At 43.1% G+C, this 17,172-nt stretch overlaps 1 protein-coding gene across 2 annotated transcripts in view; it reads left to right on the forward strand.

Moving 5' to 3' along the window:
* The window catches only part of LOC146857043 (histamine N-methyltransferase A-like), a 300,289-nt gene extending 284,451 nt beyond the window's left edge, over positions 1-15,838 (forward strand). For both annotated transcript variants that reach the window (XM_085647536.1, XM_085647537.1), the window contains one exon: positions 13,847-15,838. In XM_085647536.1, coding sequence (XP_085503662.1) covers positions 13,847-14,202 — 356 coding nt within the window. In that variant the 3' untranslated portion in view covers positions 14,203-15,838. The remainder of the gene's footprint in view (positions 1-13,846) is intronic.
* Positions 15,839-17,172: the final 1,334 nt, after the last annotated feature.

Raw genomic sequence — 17,172 nt, forward strand, 5'->3', positions numbered from 1 at the left:
TTGGGTCCAGTACCAATCCTGAATTATTATATGGAAGAAAATGTAATTCCAGATTCCTTACTCACATCCCCCGATCAAGATTATGATTATTTATTTTCATTCCATGGCAGTGTATTTAATCTGTGACATTTCTTGCCACTTTTTATGCAACTCTGATAGTAAAGGGCCTGGCATGCATTAAAATGTTATAAAAGTGTACCTTAAAGCCTGGTTGCGGAGCATTGCGAAGTCCCACGTCGAGGATGAGTTGCGCAGCTAATGTTGATGAGTCGGTTCAGAGGAGCTGCAAGAGTGCGATGCAAGGTCCTACATCATCATCGAGGAGCCCCTCAATGAGGCGCTTGCATTTTGAAGTCTGGCATAGAGGATGTGTCACGCAGCCTGGGAGATGCATGGGTTCCAAGTAGCTACGTGACAGCGATGAGGAGTCTGGCGTCATTGTTGAGACTGCTATCCATGAAGGGCTTGTGATGAAAGAGCGTGTGGCAAGAATGTGTCTTGCAGAGGTGGTTCAGATGAGGCTACGGGCTGTGAGGGCAATGCCAAGTCCTGATAACCGGATACCATAGGATAAAATGCACTTATAATACGGTGGACGGGATATCTGTCACGTTTGTATCGCAAGTATCCCATCATGAGTATTCCATCAGCCAAGATCTAAATCAGACTGTAAGCCTATTGAGGTGTAAGTAGTGCTCTGCCATCCCAACCTGCAAGTGAAGGCCCATCAAGGCACATCTAAGCTCTCTATTGCATGTAGCTGTATTAGAGAAACACACAAAGACCAACTGACAACTACACCCAGTCTCATGACCCAAGTACTAAATGGCTAAGGCAGGAAAATACCAACTTTCTATAAGTGGCCTTTCAAATATTGTAATTCATAATCCAACTTCACCATAAAAGAGGACTTTTCATTACAGTTCCAAAGACATCCCAAAGATGAACTATTATCCTGTTGCCATTTGGAAGACATCCTTATTAAAAGACATGTTAACTCCAGTGTTATCCTATGGGAAAGGTAGGCCTAGCAATATTGAAAAATGAATGTAAGAGTTTTTTACCACCAGGACATGTAAAATTTAAAAGTACATGTCCTACTTTTTAAATACACTGCACCCTGCTCTCTGTTGTCCGGGGCCTAACCTAGGGGAGAAGTATTATTAAAAAGGAAAGTTTGAGCCTGACAAAAGGTTTTTTTGCCTGGTCGAAATGGCAGTCTAAAACTGCACACACAGTCTGTAGTGAGAGGTCTGAGACATGTTTAAAGTGCTACTTAAGTAAAGGGCTAATCGGTGCTGCTGGCCCACTAGTAGCATTTAATTTACAGGCACTGGGCACATGTAGTACCACTTTACTAGGGGCGTTCAAGTATGGAGATCACATCACCATTATTAAGAGAGAATTTCATCCCTCCACCCAGCACAAAGACAACCCTCGCACTAGGCATGGGACAGCCAGCTGACCTCCTTTTCTGAGCAGCAGTGACATAACTAGGCCTGAGCGGAATTTGCGGACTTCAGGGAGATCTGCAAGCAGCAGAGTATGGTGTGAACTGCCATTCAATCATATCTTCCTTCCGCTCTGGTAGAAATACTCCCTGAGCGGTAGCTCAGACTCTCCAAGCTACCGTTAGCGCGTGCAAATGGGGAAACAAATCTCCACTGCACTACACAGAGTGAAGTTTTCTGCACTCCGTGAGCTACACAGAGTGCGGAGTGCAGGAAATTACCAAACCCCCACGAACGGAGCAGAGTTCATCACCCAGGCCTAGAAATATCAGCTGCAGAAACTCACTGCAACTGCCAAGCTAACCTGCTGCCTTGACCTAAAAGTAGACCTGCAACTGGCCCTGCCTGAGCCTTACTGTTCTCTCCTGGAGTGAGTTCCTGACTCCTAAGTGGTACCTCTTAGGTCCTGAACTTTTGCTGTGGCTCTGTTGAGCTCCACTTAAGTTTTCTGACTTTTCTTGACTGATAATGGGCCTGTTCCCACCAAAAAGCAGCTGACTGCACCAGCCACCAATACAAAGTTCCAGTGAGTCATCTCGTTGTTCTACAGCATCGACCGCCAATGTAGCCCTGACAGTCTGAGATGCCGACAGAATCTTTGCGCTACAGCAATGAAAGTCTGTAAAGCCCGGACGACCCTTCGCTCTACTTCTACAACCCAAAAGACTCTCCGGCTCCTTGTCGTCCTTTTCTCTATGAGAGGAACTCTTGACGCTTGACTGAGATGGTACATTTTTCAGCTGGACTAACCTGGTTCCTGTATCTGACACGCGATTGGCTTTAACTTTTAACTTTCTCCAGGTCATGCAGAACCAGACCGCCACTAGTGGCGCCTTGGGGCTTTTGGTGCAATTTTCACTTAAGATCTTTAAATATTCATAACTCCATTTCTACTGATTAGATTTTGGTTGTTTGGTGTGAAATTATTTTTCAAATTTTACTCAATGTTTCTAAATTGTTGTGGAACCTTTCTTTTGGTGTATTGTCACTGTATTACTGTTTGAATTGCTATATAAATACTTTACACTGTACATTGCCTCAGTGTTAAGCCTGACAGCTCTGCCAAGCTTGTGGCTTCACCCTGACAAGAATTGTGGTTGCTGCCTGAGAATGGTTTCACCCCCCACAACCAGTAACCCAATTTCTTACAACTTGCTTAAGCTCACAGGTTAGCCTTAAGGTCAGCAAGTTTTAACACATGAGGAGCAGGGGTGGGGTTCTGCTTAGCTCACAAAGCATATCATGATATGTCTGAGAGAACTAATTCTTGTTGATGATGTACACAATATCCCCACTAAAGGTGGGGAAAAATGGAGACCACATAGTTAGAGCCGAGCAACAGCTCCAGTCCCAGGAGTGCATCCTCACTAACTTCTGTGTTGTACTTGTACAAGTAAATCAGTTATGAAGGTCATGCAGGTTCAGCTAAAGTCTCTTTGATAGAGATATTTCAAATGTCCCTCGTTAGGAGTAAAGGTCATTGGTATTGGACCATTGGTGGTCTTTGTCACACTTTCTTTCTTTCCCTCTAAGTGACAAGCATTGTACCCATAACCGACTATCCAACTGGGGAGGGTGCCGGTGAGTTAATGTGGGACCTGAGTACACATATAGGCATGGTAAGACCTACTCCTGATCGTGGGGATGGGTGCTGCTGTTGAGGGAGCCGGTGGATCACTGCAATGACAATGCATGTTCTCACAGAAGGGTCCGGTGCCTTTCCTTGAGACCACATGAAAATACCATCTAAGAAAAACAGGCCAATTCAATGCCATCTGTGATGAGTACAATCACCAAAAAACTAAGGGAAAAAGTGTTGCTCCAAATCTGTGTGCATGAGTTGACATTAGTGATATATGATAACATCCCCAAACACATCATATTTTTCAGGCATCTTGAATTGACTTACATTTCAGTCATTTAAAGTAATTAGGGCCAGATGTATCATACAGTTTTACCCATTCTGTGTCAATGGGAAAATGTGTTCATAAATCTGGCCCTTAGACTCTGACAACGACAGGATTCTGTACCTATGACAAATTCCTATGTAGACAGCACTTTTCTATCGCCTCTCTTTATTAGAAGAGAGCATATACATGAACCAAAGGATGCCCAGAAGGACATTTTAAAGTTTGGTAAGGACCATCCATACTTTTTCTGATTTAGCTTCATGAATCGGATCAATCTTCTAGCTTTCTGATACCCCATATAAAAATGCCAATGGCTAATTCTAGTTGCCTAAAAAAAGAATTTTGCAAAAGCAGTAGGATTGCATGAAACAAAATGGATTCATTTTCAGAATATTATATTGTCCAATGATACTAATCTGTAACCGGTCCCAATGACACATTTTGAATATTCATTGAACACATTGCATCATCAGTTATGAACCAATGTTGCCCCCTGGTTTGTAATTCTGAATAATATTTGTTTTAATAGTTTTCTGTTTTTACTGAGATACTATGCCAATGCCTTCAATATCAGAAATAGCTTTGATGGCATCAATAGAATATATGGCCACATCATCAGAATGAGCAGTGATTTGAACTCTGACCGCACTGATCATGATGGGGATATTGAAGTGTTATCCATTTTCCCATGTAGATAGAGTTCAAGCTAAATTGCAAACAGCCAAGGGGACATTGGGCACTAGTAGGTGCTTCTGTTAATCAGGAATAATTTGGACACTAGACTGGTAATAACGGTATTTCCTCTGGGTTTTTTGTGAAGTGCCTGGACACGGTTAACAAAATTTCACACTGAATCCCATCATCTTCAAGGCTGCCCATAAGAATGGCCACAAACCTCTATCACAATCCTTCTCTGCATCTAGGAGGATCATTCCAACTAATTAATTAAAGCAGAATCATACAATGAGATTGCTTAATTTTGGTGAATGGTAGTATCACGTCCAAGTATAAAGCCATGTTGCTGTGAACTGACAAGTATCTCAATAATGAAAAAAGGTGAGCGGCTAAGATTTCTACAAATATTTTTGCCAAATTGGTAAGTACAATCATATGTCTTAAAAAAACTGCAATATTGATTGAGTTCCTTGAAATGGTATTTCAGAACCATGTTCTATACCAATGATAGTTACAAAAGTATAGGAGCTAAGTGATGTATAAATGCCTTAAAAAATCCAATTGGATTGTAGCATTGTTCCCAGATGGTAAGGATAGTATGGCTGATCTAATTTCTTCTAGAAAGATATCAGCATCTAATAAGCTAGTTTTTATTTTATTTATTTTCAGCTTATTAACAGTTTTTGAGTAAGAGTATTGAGTCAGGAGAACATACTGAGTCTTCACAAAATACACTATATTGTGTTTGGTAAAAGATTAGGAACTGTTTGGGGTGTCTCCTTTGGCTGAGAGACAGTGCCTTCCTGACTAACTTGATGAAAGTTGTAATGACTTTATTCAATTTTTCGTTACTTTTATAAGCCATGGCTTTACCAAATGATTTGCCATATTCATAATCTGCTCCCTTGCTTACTTTATAGGCAAAAGCAGCTTGTTCCCACAGTGAATGACCCTAAGTGAATGGCCACTTTTTGTTTTATATTCAACCACTTGCAGAAGAATATATTTAGTCTCATGGATCTTGGCTCTATATTAGTCTAGCAAGTTCCAATTCTAGTGTCAATAGATTTGAATAAATGTTTTCCTCTCTTTTACTTTGTATCCTGCTTCAAATGGAAAAAAATGTAATAGTAACACCCCTGAAATATGCTTTGAGAGTGTTCACAATCTATGTTATTAGTCAGAAGCTCATGTAGGGTGGGTAGAAACCCTTTTGTATTCAAGATCAAGGAAAGGGGAGCATTAGGTATTACATTTCTGCTTTCCCTTGATGAATAAATAAGATGACAGTGATACTATGTCACTTTAGGGGAGATTTCAATATGAGCATTGAATGCTATTTTATGTGGAGCTAGACCCAAATCGACATATGAGTAATGTTTATTGAGAGGGGAGTAATAATTGTAGACTGTTTCATCTCTTTTCAGCTATTGACAGAAATTGATAAGACCATGAACTTTCATCAACACTTGTATTACATTGCAAGCTCTTGACAGACAGGATGAGGCATGATGAGTAGAGTCACTTTTTTATTCCAATATGCAACAGAAATTGCTAAGTATGACTAACTCCCCTGGTCAAGCTTTCAATCTTAAAATAAGTATGTCAATAGTCTGAGGCTCATCTAGATTATTATAAATTACACATATGCCATTTAGAACATGCTCCATTTCTGGTTGGGCCATGACCCATGAATCAAATCGGTCAGCAGCCATCTTGGACACTGTCTTAGAGATAAGAAAATCACTCATCAGATAGATGTTTATTGTGATGTACATTCAACTAGAGTGGTGAAAAGCAGTACAATCTTTATAAATGGTATTTGTCGCCGCTAAGCAGAAAATGTGTGGTTTGTACATCCTACTTTTTACTTTAACTAGCCGTCATTTTAGGGAGCTATTTAAACCACATTAATTCGGACATATTAACTTTATAGGTGCCATGTAATCATAAATTCATAGCTAAAAGCCTCCATTTTGCTTCGTATACATTTGTTTTTGCTCTTTACCTTCTGTCAACAAGAATACAAACTTGTTTTGTCCTTCTCTCCCTTTTTTAGTGCGAAAATCCCTACGTCCCCCCACGGATTATATACACCATTATTCCCTGTGCCAGTATTTAGTTTGCCATGAATAAACCTCTTGTTCAATAGTATAGTTTCCATGCCTATTTCTTTAAGACTCATTTTTTAATTTCTCCCATTGTTTCTAAATGTTATCACCTTCCACTTCTGTAGTACAAAAGTAGGTATGGCCATGTCTTTTAATCTTCAGTCTGGAGGGTTTCTGCAAATAAACCTGTGCCCTTGCTGTTCTCAATGGTTTTATCATTGTGGATAGTCGCCATCAATGCACAAAAATTTAAGTGACAGTAACCAGATCAACCAAAAAAGATGTAGTGCTAAGCAGGATTGAATTAGTAGGTTGTGCCTTCAGATAGGTTGTGTGTCATAATAAAGAGTTACCAATATTTATCAAAATAGCTCTTTGTCTGGTAGTGGTAAGCAAATTAGAATGCACATTTATAGCCAAATGAAGCCAAATGGCACATTGAATTTGGTAGTCAAAAACCAAGCCAGTTAGGTCAGGAAATGTGTTTTGGAATAATTGTATAATGTATTGCTGGGGATCATTCCCCTCCTGCCCTTCTGGAATACCAAACACCTGAAGATTATCCGTTCACTGTTGCTTGTCTAGATCCTTAATTTTTTGCATTGGATTTTCTGAACTTGTCACTCATGCCCTTGAACTGACGCAGTTATCCGTGCTGTTTCTTCCTCAGTCTCTGCAGTGCATTTTTCAGATTCAAACATCTGCTCAGTCAGAGCACAGATATTTCTGGCCACCTAGGATAAGAACTGTTAGTTCTTCAGCTTATCAGGCTAGGCCTTCATATAGAGTGCTAATGGCTAATGTCTATGTATCTGAATCAGTTGAAAGATGGTCCCCAAGGAAAGTTCTTTTATTTGTGCGTCATCATGAATTTTACTTGAGTTGCTGGAGCGGTAATGGATTGTTTATCCAGAATTGCCCAATCAGTCATTCTCATATCAGGTGATTAAAATGCTGTAAAAATCAGTCAGAGATGGTTGTCTCTGTCTCACTAGGCTATTTACACTTTTGTGGTGATACTGGTTTTACTGCCGAGATTCTTAGGATTTTGCAACATCATATACGGTTTGCTCTGCAGTCTAGGCACTCCTTTCTTACAGTCAATCACATTTGGATCGCCTCTCTTATTTGTAATTTTGACCACCCATTTTCCAATGGAAACATTGTTAGGCCAGGCTTCAAGCATATCTTTTTTTTTTAAACATTTGTTTATTGAGTTTTACACGTTGAGTTCAAATTGTAGTTATACATTTGTCTAGCAACATTTGGCACATTTCTAAATGGGTAGTCCATATCTGCAAAGATCAGATGCCAAAGGGGGAGGAAGAAAATAACATCTTAGTAGTGCAGGTATTAATCATATCTGTCTATATCCAGCAGTTCTGTCGTTTTCTACCCCCAATATTTCAGGGTTCGGGGTTTGGGCCGCATAACATTGTCAGTCATATATACTCTAACAGTGTTCTCATGAACAGAAAACCATACATACAATAAACCTTAATAGAACAAGTGCATCAGTATACTAGAAACAGGTGCAGGTATAGCAGGCAAGTGATCTTGGCATTAGCTGACAGCTCAATCTAGCTTTATGCCTCTGTGCTGTCACAACGGCCATCCAGAGGTCTTCTTGGTGGGCGAACATTTTCCCTCTCATCATGGGGGGGTTGTGTTATAGAGCAGCGCTGTTTATCAACATGGGAAGGTTGGGGACACCGCAGGGGAGGGGGCATCTTCTTCTATATCCTTACTTTCCCATCCCCGTTTGACCACAGGTCGGCTATTGGGCGTCGTCGTAGTCCTCTGCTATCTTCATCTATTAGTGCTTGTTCTTCTGCCCGAGCCCAAGCTGTGATATCCTTTTCCCAATGCAGTATGCCGGGACCAATAGGGGACTTCCACCTGAGGGCTACTCGTCTCCTAGCTAACAGCAGGGCTAGGTCTATGAATTGGTTTCCGATTATCTTGTGCTTAGGCCTATGGAATATTCCGAGTATACATGCCTCCATCGTACAGGGTATTGTGCATTCCAGGACCGTGTACATTGCCTATATAACATGCTGCCAGTATGTGACCAGTAGCGGGCAGCTCCCGACCATGTGCTTAAAGTCAGCGTCCGGCTGTGTGCAGCGCGGGCATTGTTTGTCGGTATTGCCCCATATTACATTAAGTCTGTGCGAGGTGAGGTAAGTCATGTGTAAGGCATTAAATTGGATATATTTAAAGCTAGCATTTCTGGAAATAGTCTTAGGTGATCTCATCACTCGTGTCCACTCCACATCTGTGATAGTGCATTCTATAAGGAGTTCCCATTTTTGGCGCAGTGTGGGTAGTGTATTCTCGACCATTCCCCTGAAGGCCCGGTAAAGCCACTTAATGAGAGGTCCTGCTGTTCCCAGTGTAGTCATGGCGTGTAGTAAGCCATGTGTTTGTGGTTCCTGTGTTTCCTCTCTACATAGAGATTGAAAGGTTTTCTGCAGCCCATAATAGGTCAGGAACTGTCTGCTTGGAAGGTTGGACTGGGCAATCAAGTCTTCTAGTGGGATCAACGCTCCATCCAGGTACAGGCCCCCCACTCTTGACAGTCCCACATTTTCCCACTCCCTCAGTTGGCTCATAGTGAAGGAGGAGGCGTTAGTATCCCCTCTGGGCAATTCAGCCAAGAGAAGATCTGGTGAGTACAATGTGGCTCCTGGCACTCGAGTGAGGCCCCTTCGCTGACACTGTAGGGCCACCATAACTAGAGCATTCCTGGGCCGGTCTAGTTGCCTAGGCTTTTTAGCCAGTTCAGCAACTCCCCCTTAAGTTCTGTACCAGGTGGGTAGTCTAATGTCTCCAGCCCAATCCCCTCGAGCCACTGGGCCAGCCACTGCAGCTGGGCGGCCAAATAATAAGCCTCGAAATCCGGGGCTCCCAGTCCTCCATTGTCTGGAGATCTCTGGGCAGTGGCTAGGGAGACTCTGTTGCTGCCTCCATCACATATCAGGTCTCTCAGTAGCGTATCAACCTCTACAAACCAGGTCTTTGGGATGACCACTGGCAGATTTGCAAAAAAATAAAGTAGGCATGGCAGCATGACCATTTTAGAGAGCGCTATTCTTGACATGGTCGGAAGCTTGAGGGAGCGCCAGAAAGCCACAACCGATTTAAGTGAGCGGAGCGCTGGTTCAGGTTGCCCTCCAGAAGATCACGCTGATCATGAAATATCTGGATACCCAGATATCTGAAAGACCGAGGGGACCACCTAGTACCAGCTGGCAGCACCAGTGGGCAGGGGGCTGCAGGGTCCAGAGGGAATACATGTGTCTTGTGGCGGTTCACCTTTAAGCCGGTCAACCCTGGTTGGTGTGGACTAGAGTACGCATGTGTGGGAGTAGCCTGCCAGCCAATATTTTACTCAATATTTGGAAGTCCAAATTCAGCATGGACAGAGGCCTGAACTCCGTAACCTTAGGGGTCTCTAATTTAGCCTTAGGAATGGGCACCACCACCCCCTCCCTGGTTGATACAGGCAGGTGGCCCTGTTCTAGGTAGTCGGTGTAGAGCCTCACAAGGTGGTGCGTGAGCTGGTCACGCATAGAATTCGGCCGGGAGACCATCCGGGCCAGGGGTCTTCCCTTTTGCCAATTCCTTAATTGCTGCTCTAACCTCTTGCAGACTAATGGGGCTCTCCAGAGCCTTGTTGTCCTCAGCATCGATGGACCGCAAGGGAGTACTCTCTAAGTAATCCTAAATCATAGTTTCCGGTATGGTCGTGGGCTCTCATACAGAGACTCGTAATAGTGTAGGAATACTGTGTTTATAACTTTAGGGAATAAGTCGTGCTGCCGTCGCTAACCTGCAATCTGGTTATTGGAGACCCTCTGGCTTCTGGTTGGATAAGCCGGGCCAGTAGCCTGCCTGACTTCCCGCCCTCTATGTGTTGTTTCTTCCGGTATTCTGTACCGTCCAAGGTCTGCAGTCTGTCCAATGTCTTGTTTAACGCACTCTTGGCCTGTGAGAGTTCTATGTGAGTGTCTGCCGAAGGCCCCAGCCCACCCTCCAGCCCATGAAGCTCTGTTTCAAGTTGTTGGAGTTCATTCACAATCTCTCATCTAGCCCCCACTGTCGCTCCCATACAGTACCCTCTGACAACCACTTTGAAAGAGTCCCATACCACCAACGATGAGCTGGCCATCCCCTGATTGTTGCAAAAATAGTCAGTTACACATGTCCGCAGCGCTTGCTGAAAACATGCATCTTCCAGCATAGTGACGTCTAGGCGCCAAGTCGGAATGGCTGGTATATCTGGCGTAAGGGAGAGCATCAGGAGCAAGGGGCTATGGTCTGACAGTGTGCGACCTAGGTACTCTGAGTGGCACATTTGAGTGCTAATGTGGGATGAGCAAAGAAACATATCCAACCTGGTGTGTAGGTGATACAGAGGGGAGTAGAACGAGTAATACCCTGTCCGGTCTTGGTGCAGTCGCCATATATCTACTAAGTCCCAGTGCCTCATCCAAGTCCCCAGGGCTTTCGCGTTGGAGTTAGCCAGCGCGCCACGGTGGTGTGGTGTGGATCTGTCCATGGTGACCTCTACATCACAATTATAGTCCCCACCCAGCACAACATCTTGAGAGGTCAACTCCGCTAGTGGGCCAGAGAGTACCCCAAGGAACTGGTGTTGCTCCTGGTTGGGGGCGTAAATACTGCCCACCACTATCTCCTTGCCAAATAATCTCCCCTGCATCAGCACATACCTGCCTTCAGGGTCTATTAGGGTGTGTGCTACCTGTTTTCGATGGTATAGGGGCCGTGGGTGCGTGAGTGTCGGAGGAGTGCTTCGCGGTCCCTGAAATGGACGAGTCTGGTCATCACCAGTCTAGGGGAGCCCCCCTGGGCAGGAGGCCCACCGGCACTCGATGCGCTCTATCCAAAGCAAAGAACTGGGACAGGAGCTCCGGGGACACTACGGATCGCAACCATTGTTAGTGAATGTCCAGCATGAGGATCCTTCCATTCGCCCCGGTATCCCTATGAGTCTGATATTGTTCCGGCGATCGCGCCCTTCTGCATCCTCTGCCTGCCGTTCAATCATTGCCCCCCTGGTGAAGAGATCTTCCAGCTTTGCAGCCTGCGCTCTCTGCTCTGGCTGGGCCTCTGCCTGTGCGGTTTCAGTTTCCTGGACCCTGTCTGACAATTTTCGGTGTTCTGCTTGTAGCAGCCCCAATCCCACCGATACTGCCCGATGTCCTGCTGGAGTGCATTCTTGGTATCAGCCATGGCCGCCTTGACCCAATCGAGGTGTGAATCGAGTGAGTCATCTTCGCCTGCCGGTTCATTAGTGCCACTCTTCTGCGCTACCGGAGAAGCCTATCTTGTCGCGGGCTGGGTCCCTCCCTGCTTCTGCTTGGGTTTAGGCATCTTGCCTCCTGGAAGGGCTCCCCGCAGTGCCACTCACCCTCAGTATGCAGCAGGAGACCCCGAGGAGCGGGTCACCACTTTGTCGCCGGGCGGCACCCCATGCGGGGTTGCCTCTGGGGTCCTCCAGTTGCGCAATCCAGTACGCAGACTTCTACGAGCTCTCTGAACGAGCTCACTGAACAGGGTGGGCGCAGTGGAGGGTCACCGCCACCCCCGTCTACAGGTTCCACCCCAGAGGCTGGCGAGCTCCACCAGGTCTTCCACAGATTCCCCCCAAATTCTTGCTACCAGGGTCGTGGTGTGGCCCCCAGCATCTCCAAGGACAGGGCACCTCCAAACACCAGGTGGCCCACCAGTTCTCCGGGCTCAGGTGCACCTCCATCGTTACCTCTAGGCTGAACAGAGGCTGAGGTGCAGCACCTCCGCCGCAGTCTCTCCGACCCCAGCGCCGAAATCAGCACACTCTCAACAGTCCGCTCTGGCCGGGATCCAACTTCTAGGCCTCCATCCTGTATCTACCACCCAGCAGCCTTTTGCCTCTTGCCGCAGCCAGTCTCTGCTGCACCGGGCCTCAGACGACCTGCCCCTGCTCTCTCCCAGGGCACTCCACCTCGTCCCTCGCAGCATCGTCCTGCGTGCCAGGGGCTTCAGGACAGCCCACCCCTGCGCTCCACCACTCAGACAAGGACCAGCAGTGGCCACCGAAGCCAGTGGTGGGGTACCCTCCTCAGGCCTCACCCGCCGTGCTCACCGCTGGCTTTGAGCATATCTAATGCTGTTTTACCCCTGTCTAGAATAAAGAATATATTATATTTCAGAAGAGTCACTGGTGTCAATTTGCCCTCCGAAAAGCCGTAAAGCATCAAATGTATGTAGGCTCTTTTAAAAACCTATTTTAGGTTTATGGTCTAGCACTTAGAGAATGGGATACCAAGTGTGCATTAGTCGAACCTTTGAGGATGTGCTCATCATTTTTTAATTCAGGGTGGTTATCTTATCAGTGGAACTCAAGCTTCCTTTGAAGGTTTCTGAGTCTGTTTCAACATCAGTGAATTGCTTTAGTTTCTCAGGTGAATTAATTTGAAAAGAACTGGAAGAGACCAATGCTATTCTATCAGAATTGAGTGCAACATTTGTGTCTCTATTTGTTGCTGAACAAGCTGCTTTGCTGGATACTTTTTTGTCATCCCAATACATCTTGTCCCTCTATGTAGGCCCTGTCTGTGACCTTAATTCCAAATTCAGGTGAATCTGAGGTCTTCTCATGGAGCTGGTGCACTGATATCACAACAATTTCTGCTGCTGAGGTCCCTTGCATGGCATCACAGAGGCATGAATTGACTGGGGAATCCTAAACATTGGCTATGCCATCGGTTGGAAGACTGGCTCAATTGGACAGGTACTCAAGCACCCATTGTCCATTCTTGAATGACTGATTCCAAATGCTAAATCATAAGCCTTTCGATTTTCTTGAGCCCCAACTGGAGCATTCGTTGCCTAGGGTTCGGAAGGCATGGCTGCCGCTGTTGCCTCCACTGGGTGCAACCATGACACTGATGATTGCTGTTGTCACCCACTGAGAGTAGATAAGTATGCTATTGAAAATGGCAAAACCAGCTTTAGTCCTCTCACTTTTTGCCTCCATAGGTGAAAAGACAACCATGGATCTACATGATGTGGGACTGGCAGAAGAGCTGAAAAGCACTATCTGTGGCTCACTTTTCCACCATCTGTCTCCGCCTTAACAATGCCTAATTCATCAAAATGACAGAAAAAAATGTCACATGATCATGGAGCTGCATCTTGCTTTTTCACATGAAGTGGGACACAAAAGGTGTGTTAGCCATAGTTTTCCAGGTTGGTGTATAAATACTTCAAATCAGGAAGTCACTTGGGTTCACATTTTGGGATCAGCCCTTATCCTCGTTGGGAAGGTATTCAGGAACTTGCAAGGCTCTACAGTGAAAAGGGTCACACTGATGAAGGTTTGTAGCAAAATCTATGGGGCGAGGAGCCATTCTGAAACTGAGAATTCTCCTTTGACCTCATAGTTTGTTTAAGTATTAGCAATGTCTGTCATATCCTGCGGATTTCCACACCAGCAGTACAGTCTATGAGTCTGATTATGAGTAAGTAAATTTCTGGTCAGTGCATCTCTTTAATTTCTCTTCAAGCATTCAACATTGTTTTATAGAACATGACTTACTATGTATAATAAACTTTATTTTCCCCTTCACAGGAAACAGTGGATGGGACACATTATGGAACAAACATGGCCAGAATTATGCCAAGGATGATACGGTCTCATTAATCACTTCTTCGGATGTGAGGACAATTCTAGATGAGCAAAGAATTAACTATGAATATTACCATTTACCATCTGAAATTGACATTTCAGAATGCTATGTCCAGGGCAACAGAGATGGCGAGCTTCTTGTGGATTTCTTAACACACACCATCGACCTTTTTAAAGTAGCCCCAGCTGACTGGATAGTTGCATTATTAGACATTTTAAGAAAACAAGACTGCAGTGATGAGAAAGATGGAAAGTTGTTTTTCAAAAACCATCTTGGTGCAATTGTGATTCCACAGTGACTATTTGATGCATGCATTGTGGGTAAATAAATAACATTAAAGTTAGTGTACCTAGTAAAAAGCATGAATAGTACACTCAGTTTAATTACATTTACAAATGCATTTTCAGTCACGTGTGAAACATAGGGTGATGGCATTAGTGTTAATGGATTTGTATTAATTGCTTTTGTCTTTAAAAATCACAAACATGGTGCATTGGTTTAGTTGCATATAGGCATCAATAAAATAGTGTCTTCCAAATTATGGTTTTCTAAATGTAATCATGTTGCGGAGCAGTGTAACATTTTTACATTTAAGTTTTCTGATGTTTGAAGAAAGGAATACTTTTCTTTACTTGTCAGTAGGTTTTGTATTATAGATTGTGGGACTTATCCAAATAATATGCTTGCCGTCTGTGTTAGACAGCGACAGTCTTGCTCTATGCAGTACATCAGGACGTTTTATTACATTTATCATTTACAACATATAGAGAAGGCAGTATATTTGCTGTTAATGTCAACTCTGTAAAAGTAATGTACAACACATTAATTTCCAAATACGTTGCACAAATCACAGTTCAGGGCCTAATTATGAGTGTGCCTGAGACATTGGTGCTAATTCTGCACCCACAGAGTTAACAATTGTGAGGGTCCAATTAACTCTGGGGGTGCAGAATTAACATGGATTGCTGGTTGAATCCTGAGATTCCCCAGAGAATTTAGGAATTACCTTTGGAATCTGTAATTCTAGGTCAAGTTACCCTGGTATTTCATAAGTTCTCCAAGACTTTCATTCACCTGGGGGATGTCTTAGGGTAAAAGTAAACAATTTTGCTGTTGTGGCATGAGTCTTGTAAAGCACAACGATTACCCCTAAGGCCATTCTTGTACTAAATGGGTAAAGGGAAACAAAATGCCAACTGGGTCAGAAAACCAATTGAATACATGGGTTTTCAGTTTGTTTTCTGAAAATCAGTATATTGAGAATACTCAGTTGTATTATAAATATGGAGCAAAATGTGCCTCACATTGCTTAAACTTCTAATTACACAAATATTACTCTATCTTTATTTTTAGCCTCCTTCCTATTGGTTTTTATATTTGTAAAATGGATAATTATATTTCCAACATTTGTTGGTCATGTAATAGTAAAGATGGCACATTACTTCATATGTTATGTTTTTTACGTAAATGTGTTAACTTCATTTTGGACCATATAATGGTCTGAATCCTTCAAAACTTTGCAATGTAATGCTCCCATTCGTTGTTTTGCATTTCATGAATCTTTTCTGATTGCAATGTCAATTTATTGGACTTGTTTCTTGTTGTTGCTTTCAGGCAAATAACTTTGTGTTGGAAAGGCTTTTAAAAACATCAGTCTTGGTTGAATCATATAATCACAGGATAGATAATTCTCATTAGACAATAAAAGTAATTTAGTAGTGGTTTGCCATGGTTGCCTTATAACTATATTTGTATCCAATTGCTCAGCTGTTTAAATAATGTTATTTTTTTAATCAAATATTCTATTATCTTGCTTCTTTTATTCTGTACTTTCTCCTACTTTCTTTTCCTAATTTCTGTATGTTCACTTTAAATAATTCTTATAACTCTAAAAAGTAAGTTTAAAAACAGTTACAATAGTAAAGTAATGAAATCACCATAATAGGTTTGCTATTGTATGTTTTATTTTATGTAATACTGCTTTTATTGCTTGAAATATAACTTTATCAAACAAAAAAATTATTTGGGGGATATACTTCAGGGAACTTCTGATAAAAGTTTGGCTTATAGAGACCTGGGAGCTCTCCTTGGAAGGTGAGGTTTTAATTTTTGTTTAAGAACCTTGGACTAGAATTGTGGGCTGGTTAATGCACTAATCATAAAGCTTTAGATGTGAGACAACACTTTATAGGTAGCAAATATAGGTCACAGAAGGTGTGAAGACAATGAAGCATGAGCAGTGTGACCAAGAATTAGTCTTGAATGATTTGAAGGTGGTGAGAGAGGTAATCAGGGAGCCCAAGGTTGAGCGAGCTCCCGTACTCCAACCGAGAGACTATCAGAAGTGTAATACAGCCCTACAGGCTAGAGAATGAAGGAGTGGGACACAGTTCTTGCTGGTTAAAGATTAAACCCAAATTCATGGCAATGAAAATTGGGGCCTGGGAGATCCCCAATTCTGCTGGTCACCAAGATTTGGACTGCAGAGTTGTTTTTCGGCCAAACCTGAAAACCTCTGTTTTATCTCCACTAGGTTTAATAAGGTTAGAGTTCATTTCCCAAACAACAGAGCTCATGCAAGCTTAAACATTTGTTTGGGTCTGTATGTCATCATTCAGTATGGAAATAATGATCAGAATGTCATCTGTAAAGGAAATGTTGTCAAGGCCAAAGGAACGAGTACATTTGGCCAACAGGATAATGTAAACATTGTACAGCATAGGACTAGTAGAAGATCAATTAGGAAACCACCAAAGTAAAGGAAACTACATTAGATTTGAAAGGTAGTAGATGGACTGACTGTGCTCTCCTACAGAGAAAGGAAAAAATCTATTTTATTTGCTGCAGTACAAATCCCCAAGGTCAAAAAAGGCTTTGCTCACAGTGGAATGAGATGTATCAAATACAATTGACAGGTCAAGTAATGCGTGAGTGGTGTAATGTCCCAGCTATTAAGTACATTTTTTGTCAACTGTAATTGAAATGAGAGAAGTTTCTGTGCTGTGAAGGGGGTGAAAACCAGATTGAGAGTAGTTCAAGAGATCAATGCCTTTAAAATATTGTGAAATGTGTTTATTTATTGTTCTTTTCATAACTGAGACAAGAGATGGTTGAGGAGGAACTTTTTTCGGTATTTGTTAGAAATGGGGGTCTCTAGTTGGCAATGGTTGGCCACTGTCCAATTAGGGACCCTACTTCCTAAGTCAGAGTAAGCGGACTACACCCTTTGATAACCCCTGCTCAACCCTGTGGTAACGTAGCACGAGCA

Source organism: Triturus cristatus, chromosome 3_2 (genome assembly GCF_964204655.1).
Source record: "Triturus cristatus chromosome 3_2, aTriCri1.1, whole genome shotgun sequence".
In the NCBI taxonomy this organism is placed as follows: domain Eukaryota; kingdom Metazoa; phylum Chordata; class Amphibia; order Caudata; family Salamandridae; genus Triturus; species Triturus cristatus.